This window comes from Falco biarmicus, chromosome 10, assembly GCF_023638135.1.
Source record: "Falco biarmicus isolate bFalBia1 chromosome 10, bFalBia1.pri, whole genome shotgun sequence".
NCBI lineage: Eukaryota > Metazoa > Chordata > Aves > Falconiformes > Falconidae > Falco > Falco biarmicus.
The window spans coordinates 2,356,924-2,378,303 of record NC_079297.1 but is presented as its reverse complement, the minus strand read 5'-3'; the positions used below and the strand labels follow the sequence as shown (position 1 = coordinate 2,378,303).

Below are 21,380 nucleotides of genomic sequence, written 5' to 3'. Positions count from 1 at the left end.
ATAGTACAAAGGTGACTTCTTCAAAACGCGAAAGACTAAGAACGTGGAGACAGGAAAAGAAGGAGAAGTCCCCTGCCCCGAGGGAGATTGGGCCAGAGGCACTGGGTACAGACAGTGCCCTTCTTGCTGGAGGGTCTGACGGTTTTGAAAAGTCTTTAAGAGACAGCAGCTTACAGAGTCCTTAGAAAAAAAAGTTTTGCAGCCAAAGCCAAGAATGAGAGTGCCAAGTCCAGGGCACTGGCAGGGTTGAGTCAGGAGTATAAAAAATAATAGGCTTTGAGCCTGGCCATTTTGTTAAAAGCATTGCAAAGGTTGAAAATGCCTACATTAACAAACCAGCTTTGTGGAGTGATACCCAGAGTGGGAGTCACTTATCAGGCCTCAATTGGTGACACGGGTTTCTTTGAGAGTGAAGAAGCTCTTCTGGAGTGTGATTCATTGGACCTGCCTCAGATACCTGCCCTGGGATGAGGCGCATGTCTCTGCAGGGATTCAAGGAGGGCTGGACACCCAGCTCGGACGCATCAGTTCACATTCCGGTGCCTGTGTTTGCACAGATGTTAATTTTTCCAGCTATTCAGCAGAAAGGAGCAGTTGCATGTTGAAAGTGAAGGTTAATGAAAAAATTCACATTCTGTCTTTGTAACACACTGAAGAGACATGAATAGACATGAAGATGACAAGGAGCAGCTAAAGTTAGGAGTGAGATGCTGTTGTGGGTAACCAGTCTTGGTCCCAGGTGGGCAGGCACTGACGGCGCGGGATGAGCAGAGGCGGAGATGCAGGAGGGAAGGGGCTGGGGGAGCAGGGGGTAGCTGTGGTTGGCAGCCTCTGCACCTGGTATGTGAGAAAGGAAAGGGCAGCATTCCTGCTGGTGTCGCAGGACGGGGTTCAGGCTGAACAGTGTAAAGTGGCAGTTTCCAGTTTGTGTGACTGCAGACTGGGGGGCTGGGTGAGCCATGGCACAGTTGGTAGGAACTCAGCCAACTCCCCCCCTTCCCAGAGAGGCAGAATGGGCCCTGGATCTGGGAGCATAAAGGAAAGCGTGTCTGAATCATGCATTGACATCACCAGGAGCGCTGCAGCTCTCCGACTCACGTCAGAGCGGAATTGATATGGTTACAGGAGACTGTGTGGCTTTTAGTATTCTGGGAGAGCTGCTACAGTGGCAGAGAAAATTATTCATGCATCAGAAAAAAGAAAGGCATTAGCAGTACAAAGTGTCATGATTGTCTCTGTTCTACCGCAAGGTTGAAACGAAATGCCAGCTGTGGTACATGAGAAACAGCTTGAAGAAACACCAACAAAAATGCACTGATTATTCTTGAAAGACCCTTGCAATTCAAGCCAAGGTATCACTTACTAATTTATGGAGAAGTACAACAGGTGCACAGCCCTCGGCTGACTCACAGGTGGCTCAGCTGGAACAAGAGGCATCGCAGCAGCAGCACGTCCCAGTCATATGCTGTATGTCAGTGGAAATAAAGGTTGAGGTGAACGGAGGAGCTGACAATGACAAAGCCATAATTAAGAGATGACAAACCAGCTTTTTGTGCTAGGGAGGGGGGAGTGGGAAAAAGGAATACAAAGTTCACAGAGGAGGCAGTGGTTCCTGCCGTGCGCACAGGGGGATGGAGGAGGGAATAATCTTCCCTGTGAGGAATCAAATTCAGGTAACAACAAGCAAATGCTACGCTGAATGTTGAGTCCTGTGGTGGAAGCATATCATTAAAAAAGAAGCAGATAGAAAATTACCCTAATGCCTAAAATCATTTACCGGAATCTTTTCAGTGTTGAGTGTTAGGTTTGACAAGGTGAGTGCTGCCAGTGAAACCATGGGTGGTTGGCAGTAGTCCACCATCTCCACTGGTAGAAAAAAGTACAAATGTATATAAGATACTTGTAGATGCCTGCTGGAGGTACTGTGAATGCCTTCCAGGGTTATGAAAATCTAAATAGATTGCTATAGAAGCAGATACCGAAGTTACTTTCCTTGAAACTGGGTCTAAAATCCTTCGAATGACCCCAAGCCAACTGAAATGTGTGGAAACAGTAATAGCTTTATAATAAAGTTGTTTCATTAGACTTCTGCATTTTTGAAGTTGTTCACTTAGCTGATCCATTTGTAATTAGTGTTTAAACACTTTGTGAATATTCATTAACTTCACCACTCCTCCTCACTGAGGAACATCCCTCTTGGTACCCAGGAGGAGACGAGGGGTCAAGGCACTTACCGGGGACATCTCAGAAGTGAGCTGCAAGCCGATGGGGGACCTCAGCCCAGCTCTCCCCACTGTGTTACACTCACCTCGGGGCATGAGAGCCTCAGGGCAGCTCGTGGTCACACCAGCAATCAGCAAAATCTCCTGCTGGGATAAACTGCTTGGCCTTTGGTCTTTTCGTTCATCCACTTGCTAATAAGATTACCCCATGCAACAGAGGGACAGTGATATTATCCCCTGAGTGAGCAAGGGGGCTGTCGTGTACATGAGAATGTGCTGGCCGGGTGTTTGCTCAAAAAAAAAAAAAAAAAAAAAAAAAAAATCCTTATTTCTCTGGAAACAAAGCGATGATTGCAGAAGCTGATATCTTTCACCCAGCAACGCCGATCTGTGCAGGTGGAAGTCAGCGCACACAGGGTGCATTTGGGTACTGGGGATTTCCCTGAGTCTTACCGCATTGCTGGGAATACTTGGCAGCTCTGCATGATGCTGAATCTCTGATACCTTCGGTCTCACATCACCAACCCTGTTTGCAAGGATGGCAGTTGCGGGGAAAATACTTTTAATTTCTAAACTAAACCAATTATGTGGTGCTGCTGAAAAGCCGCAGATGCAGAGTCCTACAATGTTGTTTTTACAGTCTCTTGTCAGCGCAGGACCTTGCTTTTAAGCGAAAAAGTTCAGTCTTAAAATAGAAAACCACACTGAATTATACAGCCACTTGATAATTATTTTTTAGTACTGCTGCTAAAAATGCCCCATTAAAAGGCTATAAGTCACTGCAGAGTGCCGTCAGGCTACCACACACGGGGATTTTATGTCCAGCTGCATTTTATTTCCCAATTCTGGCAGGCCAGTCTTCAGACCAGAGGGTGAATATTTACATCTCTCTCTATGTTTCCATCTTCTGCGTGGTGGGAGCAGAGCACGGCACGGGGGCGGCTGGGCTGGCAGCTCCGCCGTGCTGCCTGGGGGCTGCGGGGTACCAGGTGGAGCATTGCGGGGGCACCCCGTGGGGGCACCCCGCAATTTGCCTGGGGCAGTTTGGAAAGCTGCAGTGCCAAAGCCACAACATGGGTAGATGTGCCAGGCTTTGAAAGCGTGCCAGTCCGTGTGTTCAGAGGCAAACAGGAGGGAAAGGATATCCGCCTGATATTAATTATGACTTTTGAAGCTTTGCCTAATTACGTTGTCTCTCTTAAGACGACGACACAAATATTTATGAGTGGGACTTTTTATTCTCATTGTAATCAGTGACATAAATAGGTAACACCTTTATAAAGAGTTAATAAAAATGTGTCAACACAAGCTTGAGCACAAACTATCGAGCAGTGTGCAGTAAAACATTCCAGTGTTTATTGTATTAATTGAATATTCATGAGATGCCAATTTAAATTACAGTTCACAACTGTTGCTGTGTCTAATGAATAATTTAAACAAGTGTGGCCAAAGAGATTTCAACGCTGCATTAGCAAACTGCAAGGGATTAAGCAACAGAGAATTTATAATTAGCTTTGTATATCCTATAATAAATTCATTGGAAAGATGGTTTTAATTATCCCACATGTTAATTCAGTATTCAGTGCATTAATTTTCGATTGAAAAGTAACCCTTTCTTCCCAGATAATATATTTGTCTCTTCTTCGTCTTCGTCATCTCAGGAAGAGGAAGTTGAAGTGTGGAATAGCCTGATCTTTGCTAACCTTGTCCCTCATGACATCATTTGTATCTGCCCATCTTGGGTCTGCAGTAATTGCTTTTTTGTGTTTCCAGCTGGGGAAGCTGAGACAAGTGAGATCAAATCCCTTCCTACAAGTCGAGATCCCAGGATCCTGCTGTAGCTTCTCCCAAGACTATCTGCTATAGCGCATCCTCTTTGATACACGTATGGCTACTTGGGAAATATTGTCTATTCCTGGAAAATCAGTCTGCCAAAGTGATAAAAGTTTTTGGCAGTAATCTTCTGTAAGCAGCATTAAGTTTTTGTTTAAAAAATGAAGATGCATGTAAATAACAGCCTAGACCCCAAAGTTCAAGCTGAGATGGCTGCATTTTTTTCTAGCAGAACAGGAATAGTTTTTCTCTGGTTGGGATGTTTATGTAGTGCTTTTATGTAGTGGGAGATGGGCCCTTTTGCTTACAGCGATGGAGGCTGCCCAGACCCCACCACTTGCCCCTCTGTGGGATGAGGAGGGCAGCAGCCCTGTGCCACGGCAAGCACAGGGGCAGGGGGCTGCGCTGTCAGCACAGCTTTATCCTCTGCGGCTGCCAGGGATAGAAAGGGGGTGCCCTCAGCACCCGGGAGAGCTGAGGTCCTCATCGGCTGTGAGCCCCCTGTGGAGATGCTCAGCCCTTGAGAGGGGTGAATTTTGTTTGTGATTTCCCCGCCACCCACTCCCCCTAACCTACTGCTGGTGCCGTGCCGTGTGGCTTTTAAGACCATTTGTGTGTACAGATGCAGCCATAGCTCTTGAAGAACCTGACTGCTTGTGCAGAAACTCACGGGACAGAAAAAAACCTGGGAAGTATTCCAGGGAACGCAAATCCTTACACCTACGTGAAGCCGCCCATGCTCAGAGCTTGACTGGGAAACTCAGAAGGTGTCTTTCGGTGCGCATCGGGGAGGAAAGCGCTTCCTTTCCAGGTGGTTTTGTTTAATTCCAGGTCAGCAGGTTAATGAGATCTCTGGGAAATGTGATTTGATCTGGAATGTAAATATTCGCTTGGCATGTGTCCTTGATGTCTGATCAGATGGAAATGCAAATGCGGCGCCAAGCATGGCACACCATCCCAAATGTTTTGGTGACACAATGTGTAAGACAAAATAGTGATCACTTTTTTAAGGAGCCTAATTGAAATGTTTTCTGTTGCTTTTGAGTCCTGCCATATCTATCAAATCAACAGCTCGGCACTGAGGGTAGTGTGCCTGATACTGAGGTGGAAGCTCCTTTGGTCCCTTCGGAGCACCAAAAACCCAGGGCTGTCCCAGGAGCCGCGGCTCAGCAGAGGCACCGTCCAGGCTTCCCCTAAGACCTTAATTGCTGGTTTAGTGTCTCTGTCTTTTGGGTGACTGGATTATTTAGGTTGATAAATGGATAGCATCGCTGTAATGCAGTATGTTGTCGTTGACACTTATTGATTGAACCTCAAGACTCAATTGATCAAGCTCCCCAGTGCCAGCATGTAATCCCAGTGGAGGAGATCAAACCTTTAATGGGGTTATGCGTTACTTTTGGTTTTCCACTTGAGGTTATATGTTTTGGGAGGGAAGGAAGTGGTTTTGATGGCCTGAATCCCTGCTGTTACCTGGATTAAATAAAGACTGGCAGTGGGAACACTTGTTATTGTGGCAGTCCAGTCTTGGGCAGACCCAAGCCTCATTTAATATGGCATATTTCACCTTCAGGAACCGATATTAGAAGGAAATAAATGAATCTCTGAGGTGTCTGTTATCCATCATGAGGAAATCCAAGAGGACAGAGGTGCTGCTGGACTGAATACTCTTTCACCAGCCCTCCTTAATACTGCTGCTAATCTAATAAACTGTATTGCACAATGCAGGCAGCGCAGCAGCTCAGGTTAATGTTGCTGCTGGAACCTAAGTAAGCACTTCCTAAAGTTGTATGGCTTTCATTCTGCATTTATGTAGGTTTTTGCATGTCTGTAATTTCTGTCAGAATAGCATCTGCGGTTATATTAGCTAGTTAAGAAATGGGAAGAATTTGTCGTTGTCGGGAGTCAGAACAGAAGTTAAGGCATCTGGCTTCTGTGGCAGGAGCTGGTGCTCCAGTTCCTCTTCTCTGTTCCCTCCTGCAATTAGTTTTGTACATACAGAGTCATTTGGGCTTTTTGCACCTATTTTACAAGTGTTCAGCATTTGCTATAATTAAAGACAAGGAGATAATAGACTGCGCCTTCTGTTAACAGTTTACCGATGCAGCAAGGTCATTGCATACCTTGCAGCTCTCAGAAGTTCCCCTCTGCAGAGGAGGTAAATGCCATGATCATCATTTTGCTGGCAGGGAACTGGTGTGTGGGAGATTCGTTCCCCTTCTCAGATTGCTCTGGCAGAGCTGGGTCTTGAAACTCCAACAGTTTCCCATCAAATATTCGGCCACGGAACCATCCTTCTTCCCTGGATGCTTGTGTTCCTGGTAACAGGAGACTCTTATGAAACACTTATTACAAACTAACACAATAATCCCAGCAATATCTGGCCGCAGGAGGATACCAGGGGTGGGGTGGGGGGTGGGGGGTGTGTGTCTGTGTGGCAAAAAGGGGGCAGCGCATTGCAGATATGTGAAAGAAGTGATGTGGTTTGTGTGCAGATGCGGTATCAGCGCTGGGGAACCCAGAATTCCAGAACTGTAATGCTGCAGGAGTTTCTCATGGTGGTTGCAAAGTGGGTTGTTAAACTTTGCAATCAAAAGAAAGCTTTTAAAATTAATTCACAGTTTCATCCCACAGGGACAATTTTTCTATGTAGTCTTCTCATTTTCCTGTTGTGTTCTAAAATTGCTTCTCTTTTCCTTCTTCTTCTTCTTTAATGCTCCATGCAATAAAACTTGGAGGTCTGTCATTACTTTTGAGTCTATTGCTTTATGTGAATGCAATATCTAAAATGTCTGAGAAGAGCCAGGAGAGACATAAACCAAAGTGAACCGGACTGTGCAGAAAGGCTCAATAAGCTGCAGAAGAGCTCTCGGGGAGGGGCTGATAAATCCTGTGGGAGCTGACAGGGCCAGCGTGCCTGCAGGTCCAGCCCGTGGGTGGGAGGGGGGCTGGATGGTGGAGTGTGTGCAGCAGCAGGTGAGCTGGTGTGGGCAGTTCAGCAGGAGATGGGGGGGCTCTCGCCAGTGTTAATCTTTATCCCCCAACTACCCTGAGAACCAAAAACCAGAATTTATACAATCATCACGTAGTCTAGCATCTTCTCCACCAAAAGTGAAGCCTCTTGCGCCTCTGCCAGGCTGGGGACAGGCTGGGTTCCACATGCTCCGCGGCTGTCACCAAGCGATGCTGAGCCATGTAGCCAGGGGGTCCCCCAGGATGCTCTCAGCTCCGAGCAGGATTGGGGGGTGATCCTGCCTTGGCCCTCAGCTATCCTGAGCCCTATCAGGGGTTGCAAAGCAGCAGAGCTTGCAAGGGACAGCAGGTTCCGTACGGCCTCGGCTGAGCCAGATGCAGTGCAGGAGCTCCCATCCTTCCTGCACGTGGGGCAGGGCTGAGCCAGCATCCCTCCAGCCTCCACCGGTGCCTCCACCGCGGTGCTGGCTGCTGGCTGCAGAAGGGCTTTCTCCATCCCTCATTTTTCTCCTCTTTTTCCATTTTTCTCATTTTTTCATTTCTGGGTTTTGGCATTGTCCCTTGTTGTGTAGGGAATGGAAGTGGAAGTCAAATCCATTGCACTTTGTGAGAAACTGAATTCTTGTTTTCTGGCTGGCCCTACTGCCCTGCTGGGCGTGCAGGAGTGCCAAAGCACTTCTGGGAGCAGAGCCTGTGGAGGAGGACTTCTGTCCATCCCAGCAGTTCAAAATATTGTAAAAAGGAGGCTGAGCTGTAACTCAAGACGTTAAACATATAATAATGTCAAGGATCTGGCAAAGCCACCAGGAAAAGCAAAGTCCCCCAAGGAGTCTTTGTAGAGCTGGAGATGTGAAGTGAAAAACTTTTTGTCTCTAGCATTTTCCTGCTTTCCCTTTTATTTATCCCTAAAGTTATTTGCATGAAACCAGATCTCTGCTTCTCAAGAATCTATTTGTGTGTCTCAAATCCTGTCTTTGCCCTGTGGGACAGCTTTGCTGGGAGGTGCTGGTCAGCTGGAGTGCACGGCTTCGGAGCTGATCCACGCTCAGAGGGGACCTCAGAAGTGTGGCCAGGGACCACCTGTAGCACCACATAACATGGTCTCATCGCAGCCCTGGGAAGCCACAGCGAGTCCCACTATAGAGATACTTATTTCCATCAAAGGTTTTAACACTGGCTTCCGAATCCATCTCCCCACCAATATCTTTGAGATTAAAAAGTGAAAGCAAAGATGAAAGAAAACCTGATCTACAAACAGGTCTGATGCTGAAGAAATTGATTTTCCCCTTGCTTGCCATGGGGATTGCTTTCCCTCACCCATAGACCCATATAATGCAACAGAAATACTCCCTGAGGCAGTCTGTCTGCTCCTGCATCCGCCTCAAGTGCCAAGATGAAAATCTGGAGTAGGGAATCGTTCTGGGTGGGCTTCAAGGCCAGTGCAGACCCTTCCCTGCTCCCAGGACCATCTCAGACCCCTCAATCTCTACATCTACAGGTATTTCTCATCTGCCCCCTTTGCTTCTTTTCACCTGCATAGCTGGTTCTCGCTGGCTTTCCTCCTCTTGCCACCACACATGAAGGGGATGTGACAATTTTATTAAGTTTTTTACCCCCCATGGGTTGACGGAGGGCTCAGGGTCTGGTGCTATTTAATTACCTCCTAGTGTCCATTACAGGGGAATTCTGGCCCCAGCTTTTGGGACGTGATGGTGTTATGCCTGGATGAGCAGCAGTTGCCTTCATCCAACAAATGGTTTTTACAAAACCACTGAATAATGTATTCAGAAAACATGCTGGAAATTAATGGAATAGATTATTTGCAAACATGTTCACTGAATTATCAGGCTTGTTCTTTATCCATAAAATAATGTACTTTAAAAAAAATGGGGTTTATTGAATACGTTATTTAGAGATTGTTCTCCAGCTGAGAGCTGTGGAACACCGACGGAGCACACACGCAGCCCGGCTGCTTCCCAGTGGCTTCATCTGCTGCAGGCAGATGCACAGTCCAGGACTTTGCTTGCATTTTGCTAGACCTTTTCTCATCCCTGACCTTGGGAGAGGGAGTTTGGAGAGGGTCACATGCTGGTCCTCCCCTGCTCCCCATGGGAATAGTCACAATGGTTGCTTGGCTTTGTGCATCGCCTTCTAAGACTTAATACTGCTCCCGGTAAAGAGGACAAATACCTGCAAAAGAATCAGTGGAGGGGAATTAAGCTGTTTTGTGTAGCATTGTTGCATCGCAGTGCCCGGCTCTGGCAAGCAGTGAGGGATGGATGGTTTGGACTGGCTGCCTGGCATGTCCCCACAGCAGCACGTGGCCCTGCAGTGAAGGGAGCGGGATGGGTGGGAACTCACCGTGGAGGAGCCGTGTCTCACAGGAGGGGAGACATCCGAGCTCCTCGTGCCCGGGAGCAGTCCTGCCACCCATCTTGTGCAGTCTGTGTAGTAACTCAAGTAGCCCAAGAGAGAGTGCAGCACCCCCTGAAGCAGGACTTGCAGCTGGCTGGCACTGCCCGGGTGTGGGACTTACTGGATTTGGACCCTCGTGGACATCCCCGTATATGAGTCCACAATAATGCTTCTATTGGCAGATGACCATGGCGGGGGGTTGTATCAGGAAAATAACAAGCTTCAGTTCATGCCGTACCTAGTTGGTCTGTTCCTTTTGGCCGTGCCCTTTCAGCACCGGGAGCGATGAAAATATTAATGAGAAATATTTCCCGCTTGCCCAGCGCAGCCTGTATCCTGTTGTACACCGCTGTTTTCACCCAGGAGTTACAGTGCTTTATCTTTGTGATGAAGTGTTAATTGTGTTTGGAGGATTCTTTCCCCGGTAATAGCAGGATATCGTAGCACAAGATCACAGCCTGTCCCGGTGCAGAACTCGGCCTGTCAGGCAGGTGCTTTCCAAAACCAGCCTTCGGTCCTGCCTTCCCTGCCCACCAGGCGCCAGCGGCTGCAAGCTGCCGGGAACTTCTCTTTGGAAAACAGGCAGAGGTGGTCGAGGCTGGAAAAGACATGGAGCAATTTATGTACTAACAAAAGTAGATTTTTTTTTTTAAAAAAAAAGCAACAAAAAACCACGGGCGAGGAGACAGATGAACACAACTGAGCTGGGAGAAGCCCTGGGAGCCTTGTCTGGGGTCAGCTGTATGGCTTTACTGTTTCATGTTCAAAAACATTGCATTCAAAACTGCCAATATTAATTAGAAAGGTCAGGATTTCAGATTATGTAGCATTTAAAGCAGACCGTAAAACTTTCTTTTCTCATATATGTCTGCTCAAATCCTCTTTAAGTCATCAGGCTGAGCTAGCTTGTCTGCACATGGCTAGAAATAACTGACTGAGGAGCTCTCGCTGCTGCTAATGCTGGTATTTAGTAATTCTTGGAATATTGGGGAAGCTCTGGAGGACTAGAAAAGAGCTAACGTGCAAATATTTAAAAAGGGAAACAGAACAGCCCAGGTAATTACAGACCTGTCAGTCTGTCATCAATCCTCAGCAAAATAATGGAGTGGCAGATCCAGCCCTCAATTAATAAAGAATTAAGGGAAGGTAATATAATTAATGCCAATCAACATGGGCTGATGGAAAACAAATCTTGTCAAACTAACTTGATATCTTTTTTGATGAGATTACAGGTTTGGGTGATAAAGGTAACAGTGTTAACATAATATACTTAGACATCTGCGAGACATTTGACTCGGAAGCACAAAGTGTATTGAGAAAGTTGAACAATACAAAATCAATGTTACAAAGTTTGGTGGATAGGTTGTCACTCTCTTTTCCCAGAGTTTGTCGTATTTTTGCCAAAGAAGGCATGAAGTAATTGCCAGTGACGTTTGTAGATGATGCAGTGAGCAGGCAAGCGGCGGAAGATAGAGATGCAGAAGTTTTAGCATGGACTGGTAAACTGGTCACCAATAATGAGTGTGTGTTTGGAGAACCAATATTGTCCCACCAGGAGCAAAAACAGTCTTTCAAGGTGAGGACTCTTCTCCTCAGAGATGGTGGCTCTGGAAAAGAGATGTGAGATGTGGGCAACAGCTGTGCTTCGGGGTGGGTGCTGGCTGATGGAGGAGTCCAAGAAGCATCCATAGCAATGAGCGAGGTGGGAAACCTGGGGAGAGTGCAGAGGACCGCTCTGCATCTTTGGCCACAGGTGGGAGGGGTTTGGTTATAATCTGCAAGCGCTTTGGTGAAGGACAGCCTGGTGAGAGCCCTCCAGCCTGGCAAGCAATGGGATGCGGAGCCCAGCAGCTGGCAGCACAGGCTGGCCGTGCGGCTGCACGTCAGGCTTGCTCCGGGGGTCACCCGCTGGGCCATTTAGCATTGAGTTGGTCCTTGTGGGCAGCTTTTGAACCGCACCTGGCAGGGAGGGTTTGGGGCAGCAGGCAGCACCTGCCCTCCGCTGCCTCCTCCTTGCAGCCCCCCCTTCCCTGTCGCCTCCAGCTGTGGATCCGTGTCATGCCTCACGCCTCGCAGGGATGCATTAGATCCCCTGGGCCACATCCACTGGGAAAAAAGCAAGAAGGGTCGCAAAACTGAGAACTTGGGAAAGCTGTGCCTTCAAATCTGCCCTAGGGCATGTCTGTGTCTCAGAAATACTCTTTTTAAATCATGAATGTGGATTCTTTCTCTTTGCTGCCTGGCTCTGAATTCAGAGATGCTCCTTCGGATCATTTTTGCAAACCTGAGTCTGTAAAAGTTTTTTTTCACTGTGTCAGATGAAGAAAAACTGCAATTTCAATGTAATTCCAAAAAACTGCCATGTGCCCAAGCCCCCAAAGCCATCACCACCAGTCCCCCTGGGCTCCGGTGCTCCAGCTGCTGGGCCAGCAGAGCCCCCCCCTGGCAGCTCGGTGGGGGTTACACAGCCCCGGGAGCTGGCAGGGGGTGCCTGGCCCCTCTGGGGATGGAGGGCCGGGAGGGAGGCTTGTCCCGGGGAGTTACAACCATGGCCGGGAACCCCACTGCATATAGAAAGCCTCTGCCATATGATAAATGCCGCCTGCCCCTACAAAAATGAATGGCTTCCTTTTTAAATCCTTTCCTACTGTTCCCCTCGTATTTGTAATAGGATGATCGGTGGAACCAAAGATGTGGCTGTTACTTTAAAGGATAAATTAGTTTGACTCTTAACTCAATAATTAAAACTGTTATGGCTATGAGCCTGCAGGGATAATGTACTATTATTATAGTCATTTGTTTCAATTAAATGCTTACTGATTTTACAATAGCAGCTGGGCACCTGTGTGAGATAGCTATTACTCTGAACAAGACATCTCAAATTCCAGCAGAAATTTGTCACTGCACTAAAGCATTTTACATAGACCATGAAAGTTTATTAGGAGCAGTTACAAATCGGGAGGAGGAGGGGTGGTAATTGGGGATATATTTTCTTATCAGCTTCTCTCTCTCCTGCTCTCTCTCTCTTTTTTGAGTAAATCATCTTTAAGCATTTCAGCTATGGTGATGCGTTTACATTTAAACTTCAATACAGAAAAAGCCTGCTGGGAAAACTTTGCTTCAAAGCTGTTCAGCAGATAATTTCTCTCCCTGGATGATTGTGATTGTAATGGCTTGTTCTCAGGAACAAACCTAAGGAGAGGTAAGCTGTGCCACCGCTGAGCCTTGTGGCCATCCCTGGGATAGCTGCTCCTTTCACCTGGGGAGGAACACCCCGGCTGGGGAAGGCTCCAGCAGCTCTGCTCAGCCCACCGGTGTGATCTCACCCTGGGAAGAGTGATATTCATAGGATCTTAGAATGGTTTGGGTTGGAAGGGACCTGTAAAGGTCATCTAGTCCAACACCTTGCCACGGGCAGTGACATCTTCAAGGTTGCTCAGAGCCCTGTCCAATCTGCCCTTGAAAGTTTCCAGCGATGGGACACTGACCACCTCCATGGGCAGCCTGTGCCGGTGTTTCACCACCCTCGTTGTAAAAAAAATTCTTCTTTATATCTAGTCTAAATCTACCCTCTTTTAGTTTAAAACCATTACCCCTCGTCCTGTCCTGACAAACCCTATCAAAAAGTCTGTCCCCATCTTAAGTATTGAAAGGCTGCAATAAGGTGTCCCCAGAGCCTTCTCTTCTCCAGGCTGAACAACCTCAATTCCTCCAGCCTGTCTTCATAGCAGGCTCTGATGAACTCTGATGAATTTTGTGGCCTCCTCTGGACCCACTCCAACAGCTCCATGTCTTTCCTGTGCTGAGGACCTCATGGTCCTGGACAGCAGTGCTTCAGGGAGGGGTCTCACAGGAGCAGAGTGGGAGCACCCCCTCCCTCGACCTGCTGGCCACGCTGCTTTGGATGCAGCCCCAGGTATGGTTGGCTTTCTGGGCTCAGAGTGCATGCTGCCAGGTCGTGTCCACCTTTTCATCCACCAGTACCCCAAGTCCTTCTCTGCAAGGAAGCCCGTTGGGAAGCCTGCCGGTCCCCACATACTGGTCTCCCCAGGAAACAGGGCGATGCCCTTGGGCCAGGGCTGTGCCATCGGCCTGCTTCCGCTGGTCTTGGCCATCATCTTTTGCCCATCCCGCTCTACAGGGCTCTGCTTTAGCTCGGGGGGCTGCGGTGTAGCTGGGGTCAGCCAACACCGTACAGCAGGCTCCTACCAAATTCCTTCCTTTCCTGCTGGGTAACATCTGCAAGGTGCTTCGGCACAGATCCCACCTGGGATCGCAGCCCAGCCAGTGGCCAGCGGGGCTGGAGCAGCTTGGAGCATCACTGCTCCATGTTTGCAGCGAGGGCAAAGCACGCCATGGGGGAATAACGCAGAACCTCAGAATTTGTGCTCTGCCACCAAAACATGGCAATATCTTCAAGGTGTGGCTGAGACCAAGGAAAGTGGGAGGAGGAGGAGAAAAATCCCATGCAAAGTGGAGGCAGAAGGTGATTACAGGGGTGGGACCTGCCCCAAGGCTTCAGTTAGGGACTAGGATTTTACAGGAGAGGACATCGGGCAACAGCAACCATCCCTCCCTGAGCCTGGAACCTGAGCCCTGGGTCTGCTGGCTAGTGCTGGAGCCCTTATTGCTGGAAAGAGCTGCCTTTTACATAGGAATTTCAGGGGCAGTTAAGTTGAAGCTCAGCTTGACACGTTTCAAACATTATCTTTGCTAGCAGAGCACCCAGGTCCCAACCAGGCTCTTCCTGGTGGCATTTTGTCACTTGTGCTGGATTACCCTTCTCCCCAGAAACAAGGAGAGCAGAGCATGTGCTGTTTGTCAGCCTATTTTTCTCTCCTTCTTAGGATTAGCTGGAGCGTTTATAGGCCTGATATGCATATTCATTAAAGAAATTGAAATATTGTGGAAAAAGTGAAGCTGTCTTTGAGTTAGCACAGCCTTTGGGAATCTGCTAAGTAAGATGCACTTAATTACTTTAGCTATGACTACATCACATTTCACTCGTGTTTCCTCTGAGATGCAAAACATCTTTTCAGTAGAGGCTGCAAACACATCCCGAGCCTTTTGCAGCACCTCGCGATGAACTTGTTGCACTGAATGCCGGGGATGGAGACAGGATTTGGCCCGGCTCTCATAGCTGCTCCTGGTGACAGAGCTAATCACATTTGCAGGGTGGTTATTTAATTACACGTGTGCTTCCGTCAGGCTCTGCGAGGATGCTGAATTCTTTGTGGAGGGGAAAAGCAGGGGTGCAGCCCCAGGGAGCCCCTGGCTGGGGTTGCATCCCACGGGACCAGTGTGCCATGGGAGAAGAGGTTGTTTGCTTTTGCAGGGGCAACGTCGCATTCGTTACCTTCTTTCACTTTGGTTTGCCATCATCGCAATTTCATTCATCATTTACTTGCCTAATTAAACCATTTGCTGCAAGGGAGCATCTCTGAATCCTGCTCCTGGGTATCTCTTTCCTTCAGTCTTTCTTGGGGGGGAGATTATCTGCTTCAAGTGCACGACTCAGGCCCCTGAAATAGCTCAGTGCCTGCTGGGTCTCACGGTGGACAGCAGGACTAGCCCTTTCCCCAGCCTGAGCGAAGGCCATCATCACCCGAAAGCCCACAGAGACGCCCTGGGGCTGCACACAAGCCGCTCGCCTCTGTTTTCACCCCAAACATTTGACATCTGGAGAACACAAATGGCTTTTCCACCACTCACCCTCTCCGGTCCTGAGGGCATCGGGAGCTGTGGGCAGGGGCTGTGAGGAGGTGGCAGCCTGGTGTGTTGCTTCCAAAACTGCCTATTTAAAAAAAAAAAAAAAGAAAAGTGGAGAGAAATGTAGTGAGTGGCACATGGCAGGTCCAGGTCCTGCCCCCCGGACAGCAGTCAGCAGGGTTGCATGTGAGGAGCGTGGTAGTTCACGTCCTTCTGCAAAACCTCCTGGCTGGGGGGAGAAGGGATGGAGATGTAGGAAAGGGGGTGGTGGGGGTGGTGGGGGTGTCAGGACCAGCAATATTCAGTAAAGCTCTTCAGTGAAACCACCAGCTTTTAATGATGTAAAGAAACAGGCAGCTGCCTGGGAGGAGGCCTCTGGGCTGAGATATCCTGGGTGGGGGGAATGTCCCAGGAAAAATGCAGTGTCTCAACTTTTTAAGAGAGGGCTGTGGTTGGGTTGTTGTCAGCAGGAGGCTTCTGCATGGATGCTCTGAGCCAGGGCTCAAGTTTCTGTTTTTTCCTACAAATTTTCATAAGCATTTGCAGCATGTGTCCCATATCCATAATTGCACTCTGGACTTGTTCTGCTCTGATGCATAAGTAACATGCACTGTAAAGAAAAAGTGTGTGATTACATATTTAATGGATAAACGGAGCCGTTGTGGTCTATTGGCCACATAATAAAAGTTTCAAAAAAATTGTCTTAATACAGTATTTACCCAAGAAACTGCTATGGCTGCAAATGTGAACGAGCTATTTTAAATTTTAAAAAATTTTAAGACACGTTTCATAGCCTTCCCCATTTCTAAAACACCCATCTTCTAAACTTTTTCTTCATTTAAATTTAAAATCAGGACAATAAATTATTCTTTTCCTTAGCAGCTGGCAGATCTTCTCCAGCATGAAAGGTCTGGATTAAAACTGACAAAATCCAAGACAAATGTACCTTTTTCAGCGTAATTCAGGAAGGAGCCTGCCGCTCGTGTGGCAGATGGGTGCTGGCCAGTCTCCCTGCCTCGCGGGCTCCCGTTGCTGCCTGTCTCACCCCTGGCTATTCCCGTGACATTTGCAAATTCAATTGCAAATGCAAAAATTGCCTCCCTGATGCCTCCTGGGCTGCTGCAGCCTGCCCGCTGGCCATCCCCACACCCTCCTGGCTGCAGCGTGCCTGTCCTCGATGCCTGCCTGGGCAGGGTTTCCCACGGCAAGGAGCAGCCAGACCCCTGCAATAAGGAGGCTTTAAGGGCACATAAAACTTGCCATAGTTCAAGCACAGTGAGATTCCCCAGCTCCGCAACGGAGGAAAGCCAGCCCTGCTGCCTCTGTAAGCTGGTGTTCCCCTGCAAGCACCAACGCTGAGGAGAGCAATTCAGCACGGCCCCTAAGTCAGCCCCCCCGTGCTGTTGAAACACAAGACATTATTTTCTTCCTGCTCGTTAAATCCCTGCACTTCATAATTAACAAGAAAAAGGACAGATCTAGGAAAATCTGTTCCCCTGGCACACACTCCTGTACCGATGGAGAATCCGAAAGAGAGCAGAACGTGCTGTCAGGTGCTGGGTAAAGCTGCTGGTTCCTGACCTGCAGCAGTAAATCTGGTTTTGCGTTTGGATTTATTTCCTCCGAATCCTACCGAGCCCTTGCAGGTCTTCCCTGGGTTTCTTTCCATATGTGCTAATGGGGTTGGCAAGGCTCCCCTGGTAATGAGAGACTGCACCTCAGCGGGCTTATCGGAAATGAAGATTGTTAATAAATAAAGCCAGGGTCTTTAAACTCGTGTTAACATTAATCAGATTAATATAAAAGGGGAAAAGTCTAGAAAACGTTTCAGGCAGGGTTTGCTCTCCCTCCCACTGGCTTGCTCCGCGGCGGGATGAGGCTGTGCGGCAGCTTGGCTCTGCCCGCGGGGCTGCGCTGGGGCTGAGCATGCTGCTGGAGGTGGCCGGGCAGGGGTGGATCCTGCGGTGAAGATGGGGTTTTCAGGGAAAATGGGACAAACCGGAAATGGGGTCTTGGCGCAGCAGGCAGCAGGGCAGCCGCAAAGCCTTCGATGCACCCGCAGCATGGCTGGGTTTGTCCCCATCTCATCCCACCTTCCCTCCTTGGCCAGGACGGGGGCTTGTTGCTGCTCCCACCTGACCCAACCACCTGAACTTTGGTTTATGCCATGCCATGAGGGGATATGTGCTCCACGAGATATTTTTTTTTATTTTGTCTAATGTAGCATTTGACATTTCTTATTAGCCATATATATGTATGTGTGTGTTCCATTTTCCTTTCAAATCTTTCAAAAGCATTGGGCTGAGCAGCCTCAGGAGGCAGTGCCTGTGCCGTGTCCGTGCGTCCCTGCAGCCACCTGTGATTAGTGGCCTCTCGGTCCCCTCAGATGTCCCCTCGCTCTCGTGTTATGAGAACAGATAAATAGGTATTAGGAAACTTCATTTCTGGGGACACCTCTATCACGCAGCCTTCTTCCCCATCTCTTACCTACACACATGCACACACATACATCGCTTCTGGTTCCTTCTCTCACTGGGAAATCTTAACAGACAGCCCCATAGTTTACTTTGCCCTTGTCTGGATTTTTTTTCCCCCCTGCTACATTCATTTCGAGTGGGATGGGAACTGATCGCAATATTTCATATTGGAAGAGTCATCTCCAGGAGGAGCTGTAACGAGGTGGTGGCCACCTGCAGAGCTTTCCCCCATGTGCTGGAGTCTGTCTCGGGGCTTCTGGGGCTTGGGGGCGTGCAAACCTCTGCCTTGATGATAGTGTCACAGGTTTGGGCAGACCATCGTGGTGGGAGCGGGGACCTGGGGCTTCCACTGACTGATTTTGTGCTTACTGCTTCTAGGTTTAACGCTGTAGCACTAGTGACCCGACAGCCATACCGAGGATGAGTAGGGTTGGTTGTGGTACCTTGAAAAGCTCAGACAAGCAGATATTTTTTCATTATGCAGTTAGTAAATGTCAACACCAAGTATTGCTCAGAAAGAGCATGTTTGGGATCTGTGGCTTCTAATGCTGCATCACTGATGTACCAGGGCTGGCCTGTCACCCATGGACCCCAAATACCCTGGCACAACATGTGCCAGTGCTGAGTGATGTCCTCATGGGTGCAGCAGCAGCGCTTGGCCCCAGAAATGCCCAGGACATTGCACGCCCTCCTTTCTCCCAGTGATTTGGCCAAGAATTGTTCATTCCTGAACTTTTCTTTCAGACCCCTGGTAGGTGCCAGACACCTAAGGCAGGCAGGGGCAGCTCCTGGGCACACAGAGCCATGTACAAAGACAATTTAGCACCTCTCTAGTCCGTGTGGGCAGGGCGATGGCAGGAGCAGCCCTGGGTGCACAGTGCTCAGTTCTTGCTCGTGGCTTGTTTAGAAGGGGGGACAAAGAAGACTTTACCAGCTAACACAGAATAATTTTGAAGCAGTCAGTAAGTGTTCATCTTAAATTGATTAGACAACATAATAAATAGATAAATAAATAAATATTTTTTTTAAAAAATTACCAAGCGTTATTCTCCTAACTCAGATCCAGGAGATGGTCCACTCGGATGCCACGTCCTATGAGTCCAACCGCCAAGTGCCACTGATCAATCGCCCCGGGATGTTAGCCGGCCCCATGAGTGCCCTCAGCCAGTCACAGCTCATTTCTCAGATGGGGATGAGGAGCGGTGTGACCCATGGATCCCCATCACCCCCGGGAAGTAAGTCTGCTACACCATCTCCCTCCAGTTCTACTCAGGAAGAGGAGACAGAGTCACATTATAAGGTACGTGCAGTCATGCCTGTTTTAACAGACAGTGAGAAAACAGCAGATGATGTTTTTCAGTAAGGGATAAATTGCGCTAAATAAGAGTACAGACTTTTGGTCTTTTTTAAAAAAAATATGTATATATAGTGGGAGAGTCTCCCAAGGCTGGGGAGGTTGTTCCCTGCCTAGGGTGAGGTGCAGCATGGAAGGCTAGCACACATGCCTGGGTTGTGCATGCAGCAAGTCTGGCAACGAGCTGGGCTTGCCTCCCGCGGTTTACCAGGTCCGTCAAGCTGCAGTTTCCTCCGATGAGGGTTTTGATGAGCAAAGCAGGATCCGGGCTACGGTTCTGCAAAGGCTTGGGTGCACAATTAGATTTCTGATGGCAGGTAGAGGAGACTAAATCAGGGAAGGAAAATAACACAGGGTGGGATTTAACTGAGCTCACTCAACATGACTTGCTAAGGGGAAAAAAAACACCCAGAAATTAAAAGAGTCTTCTGCCTTTTAGTTCACCCAGGCAGAGTTCAAGTAGCCAGCAGTGTCTTAGTGGCACAGGGTCTGCCTCTACAGCCAACACAACTGCTGCTGAGCATGCCATCAAGAAACCCAAGGATTTCCCAGGGTTTTGGGGACATCGTGGTTGTTGCCCATCTTTCTCAAAATGCACCCGCAAAGCAGACAACACATGCTGTGTTCTGTGAGTGTTCCGTCTGTTATTTACTGACAGCAAATTGCAGCAATTGCATGGTTGCTGTATCAACGCCCGGTGGGTCTCTGTGCCGGTAGGTCAATCACTGTGCTCCCTAGGGGACTTTGATTAAAGCCTTTCATGGAAAACCTTCTCCCTGAGGTGCCGATCCAAGGATTCAGAAGCTGGTCCAAGGATCAGAAGCACTGATATTGTAACCTTGTCCCACAAAAATAGGCAGTTGTGACAGGATTTGAATATATAACCAGAGCAGCAAACTGCAGAGACTGGAAAACTAGGAAAGCACTAGGACTGAGCAAAAACCTTCCCCTTTCCATAGAAATCCAGGCAAATGCATTCCCACCAATCCTGTAGTTTTTAATCCATTGGCAGCTTTTGCTTCAGATCAGGACGTGTCAAAGCAGAGTGCACATGTGGGTGCAATAAACACTTCAATGTAATAAAACTGTAAAAAGAAGGGATACATGTCGTTGGAAATAGGTGGAGGTTCTTGAACTCTGCGATTCCATGTTTGGGGGACACAGTGGGATGGGTTGTGCTGCTGGACCCCACGGTCTGCCATCTCCCAGAGCCTGTGTCACACGGCTCCAGGCAGTTACCTGGGAGCTGAACCTTTTGCATCAGCAGAAAATGAGTTTCAGCTCAGTCACACACTGAGTTCTCTCCCTGCACCTTTCAGCAGCACCCAGCTTTCCTCCCGCCCAGGGCTGCAGGACAGGGCTTTGGGCTTGGATCTTCTGTTCTCACTCAGCCACTGGTGCCTGTGGGGGTAGGAACAATTTGGAGATGTCCAAATTGTGACAACTTGCAGAGATTTGAATTTTTCCTAATCCCAAAGGCATGCCCCCTCATTTTTCTGCCCTGTAAACTACCCAGCCAGACAGGTGGAACAGGAGTGATGTGTTTGATGGAGGAAGGAGACTGGAAGTGTGAAAAAAGCAGCAGAACCGCATGGTAGCCTGCAGGTTTGTTTGCTTTCTCTATCTACACAGCTGCTGTATTCACCCATCAGTCATTTTTCATATGGCCATTAAGGGCCTTTCTGCTACAAGTCATCAAAGCAACATCTAACAAGCAGAAATTAATCTTGCAACCAAGAAGGTCACACGTTAAAGAAATGGGTCTGATGCCAGCAGGTAGTTCAGGTCCAGCAGGTCCTCTGAGCCAGGGAACTTGTGATTTTAGGAGGTCTCCCAGCTTCACGGATGCGTTTACCTGCTACATTGCTCCGGAGGGGTGTACACATGCATGGGAGGGAGAGGTAGTTACAGCCCAGATTCCAGTTGGATTAGCGATCTCTCCATAGTTATTATAATCATGGTGTCCACAAGGTTCCTGCTTCTCATGGGTTCAGCATCTAAGGTGACACAAAGCCACCAGCTTAGGGGATCACATCTGTCACCAGTGAATTGCCCCAGTCCACATCAGGTGTTAAACATCCCTTCTGCTGCCTCTCCAGAGGAGGTCTGTGCAGGGGCTTGTGGCCACACACTTCATCCCACCGCAGGAGCCCTCACGGTTGCTTTGCGTGGCTCATCCCCCGGGGGATGCAGTTGCTCTAGGGCAGCAAGGTGCTGGCTCACTGGGGCTTGCCTTTAGCCGTGAACGTGGCTTAGGTTGTTCAAGCATCTTCTGCCACTCAGGGCTGGGCTGTTGTCTCATCCTGTGCTGCATCACACCTGGTAAACCCCAGGAAAACCAGGCAAAGCCCTGACCTGCTCCGCTTTCTCCTAGGAACAGATGGCTCCAGGCAGCCT

At 48.6% G+C, this 21,380-nt stretch overlaps 1 protein-coding gene across 7 annotated transcripts in view; it reads left to right on the top strand.

Moving 5' to 3' along the window:
- Positions 1 to 21,380, top strand: part of TOX2 (TOX high mobility group box family member 2) — a 150,755-nt gene that overhangs the window by 105,388 nt on the left and 23,987 nt on the right. For all 7 annotated transcript variants that reach the window (XM_056353951.1, XM_056353950.1, XM_056353957.1 and 4 more), the window contains exon 4: positions 18,690 to 18,929. In XM_056353951.1, coding sequence (XP_056209926.1) covers positions 18,690 to 18,929 — 240 coding nt within the window. The remainder of the gene's footprint in view (positions 1 to 18,689; positions 18,930 to 21,380) is intronic.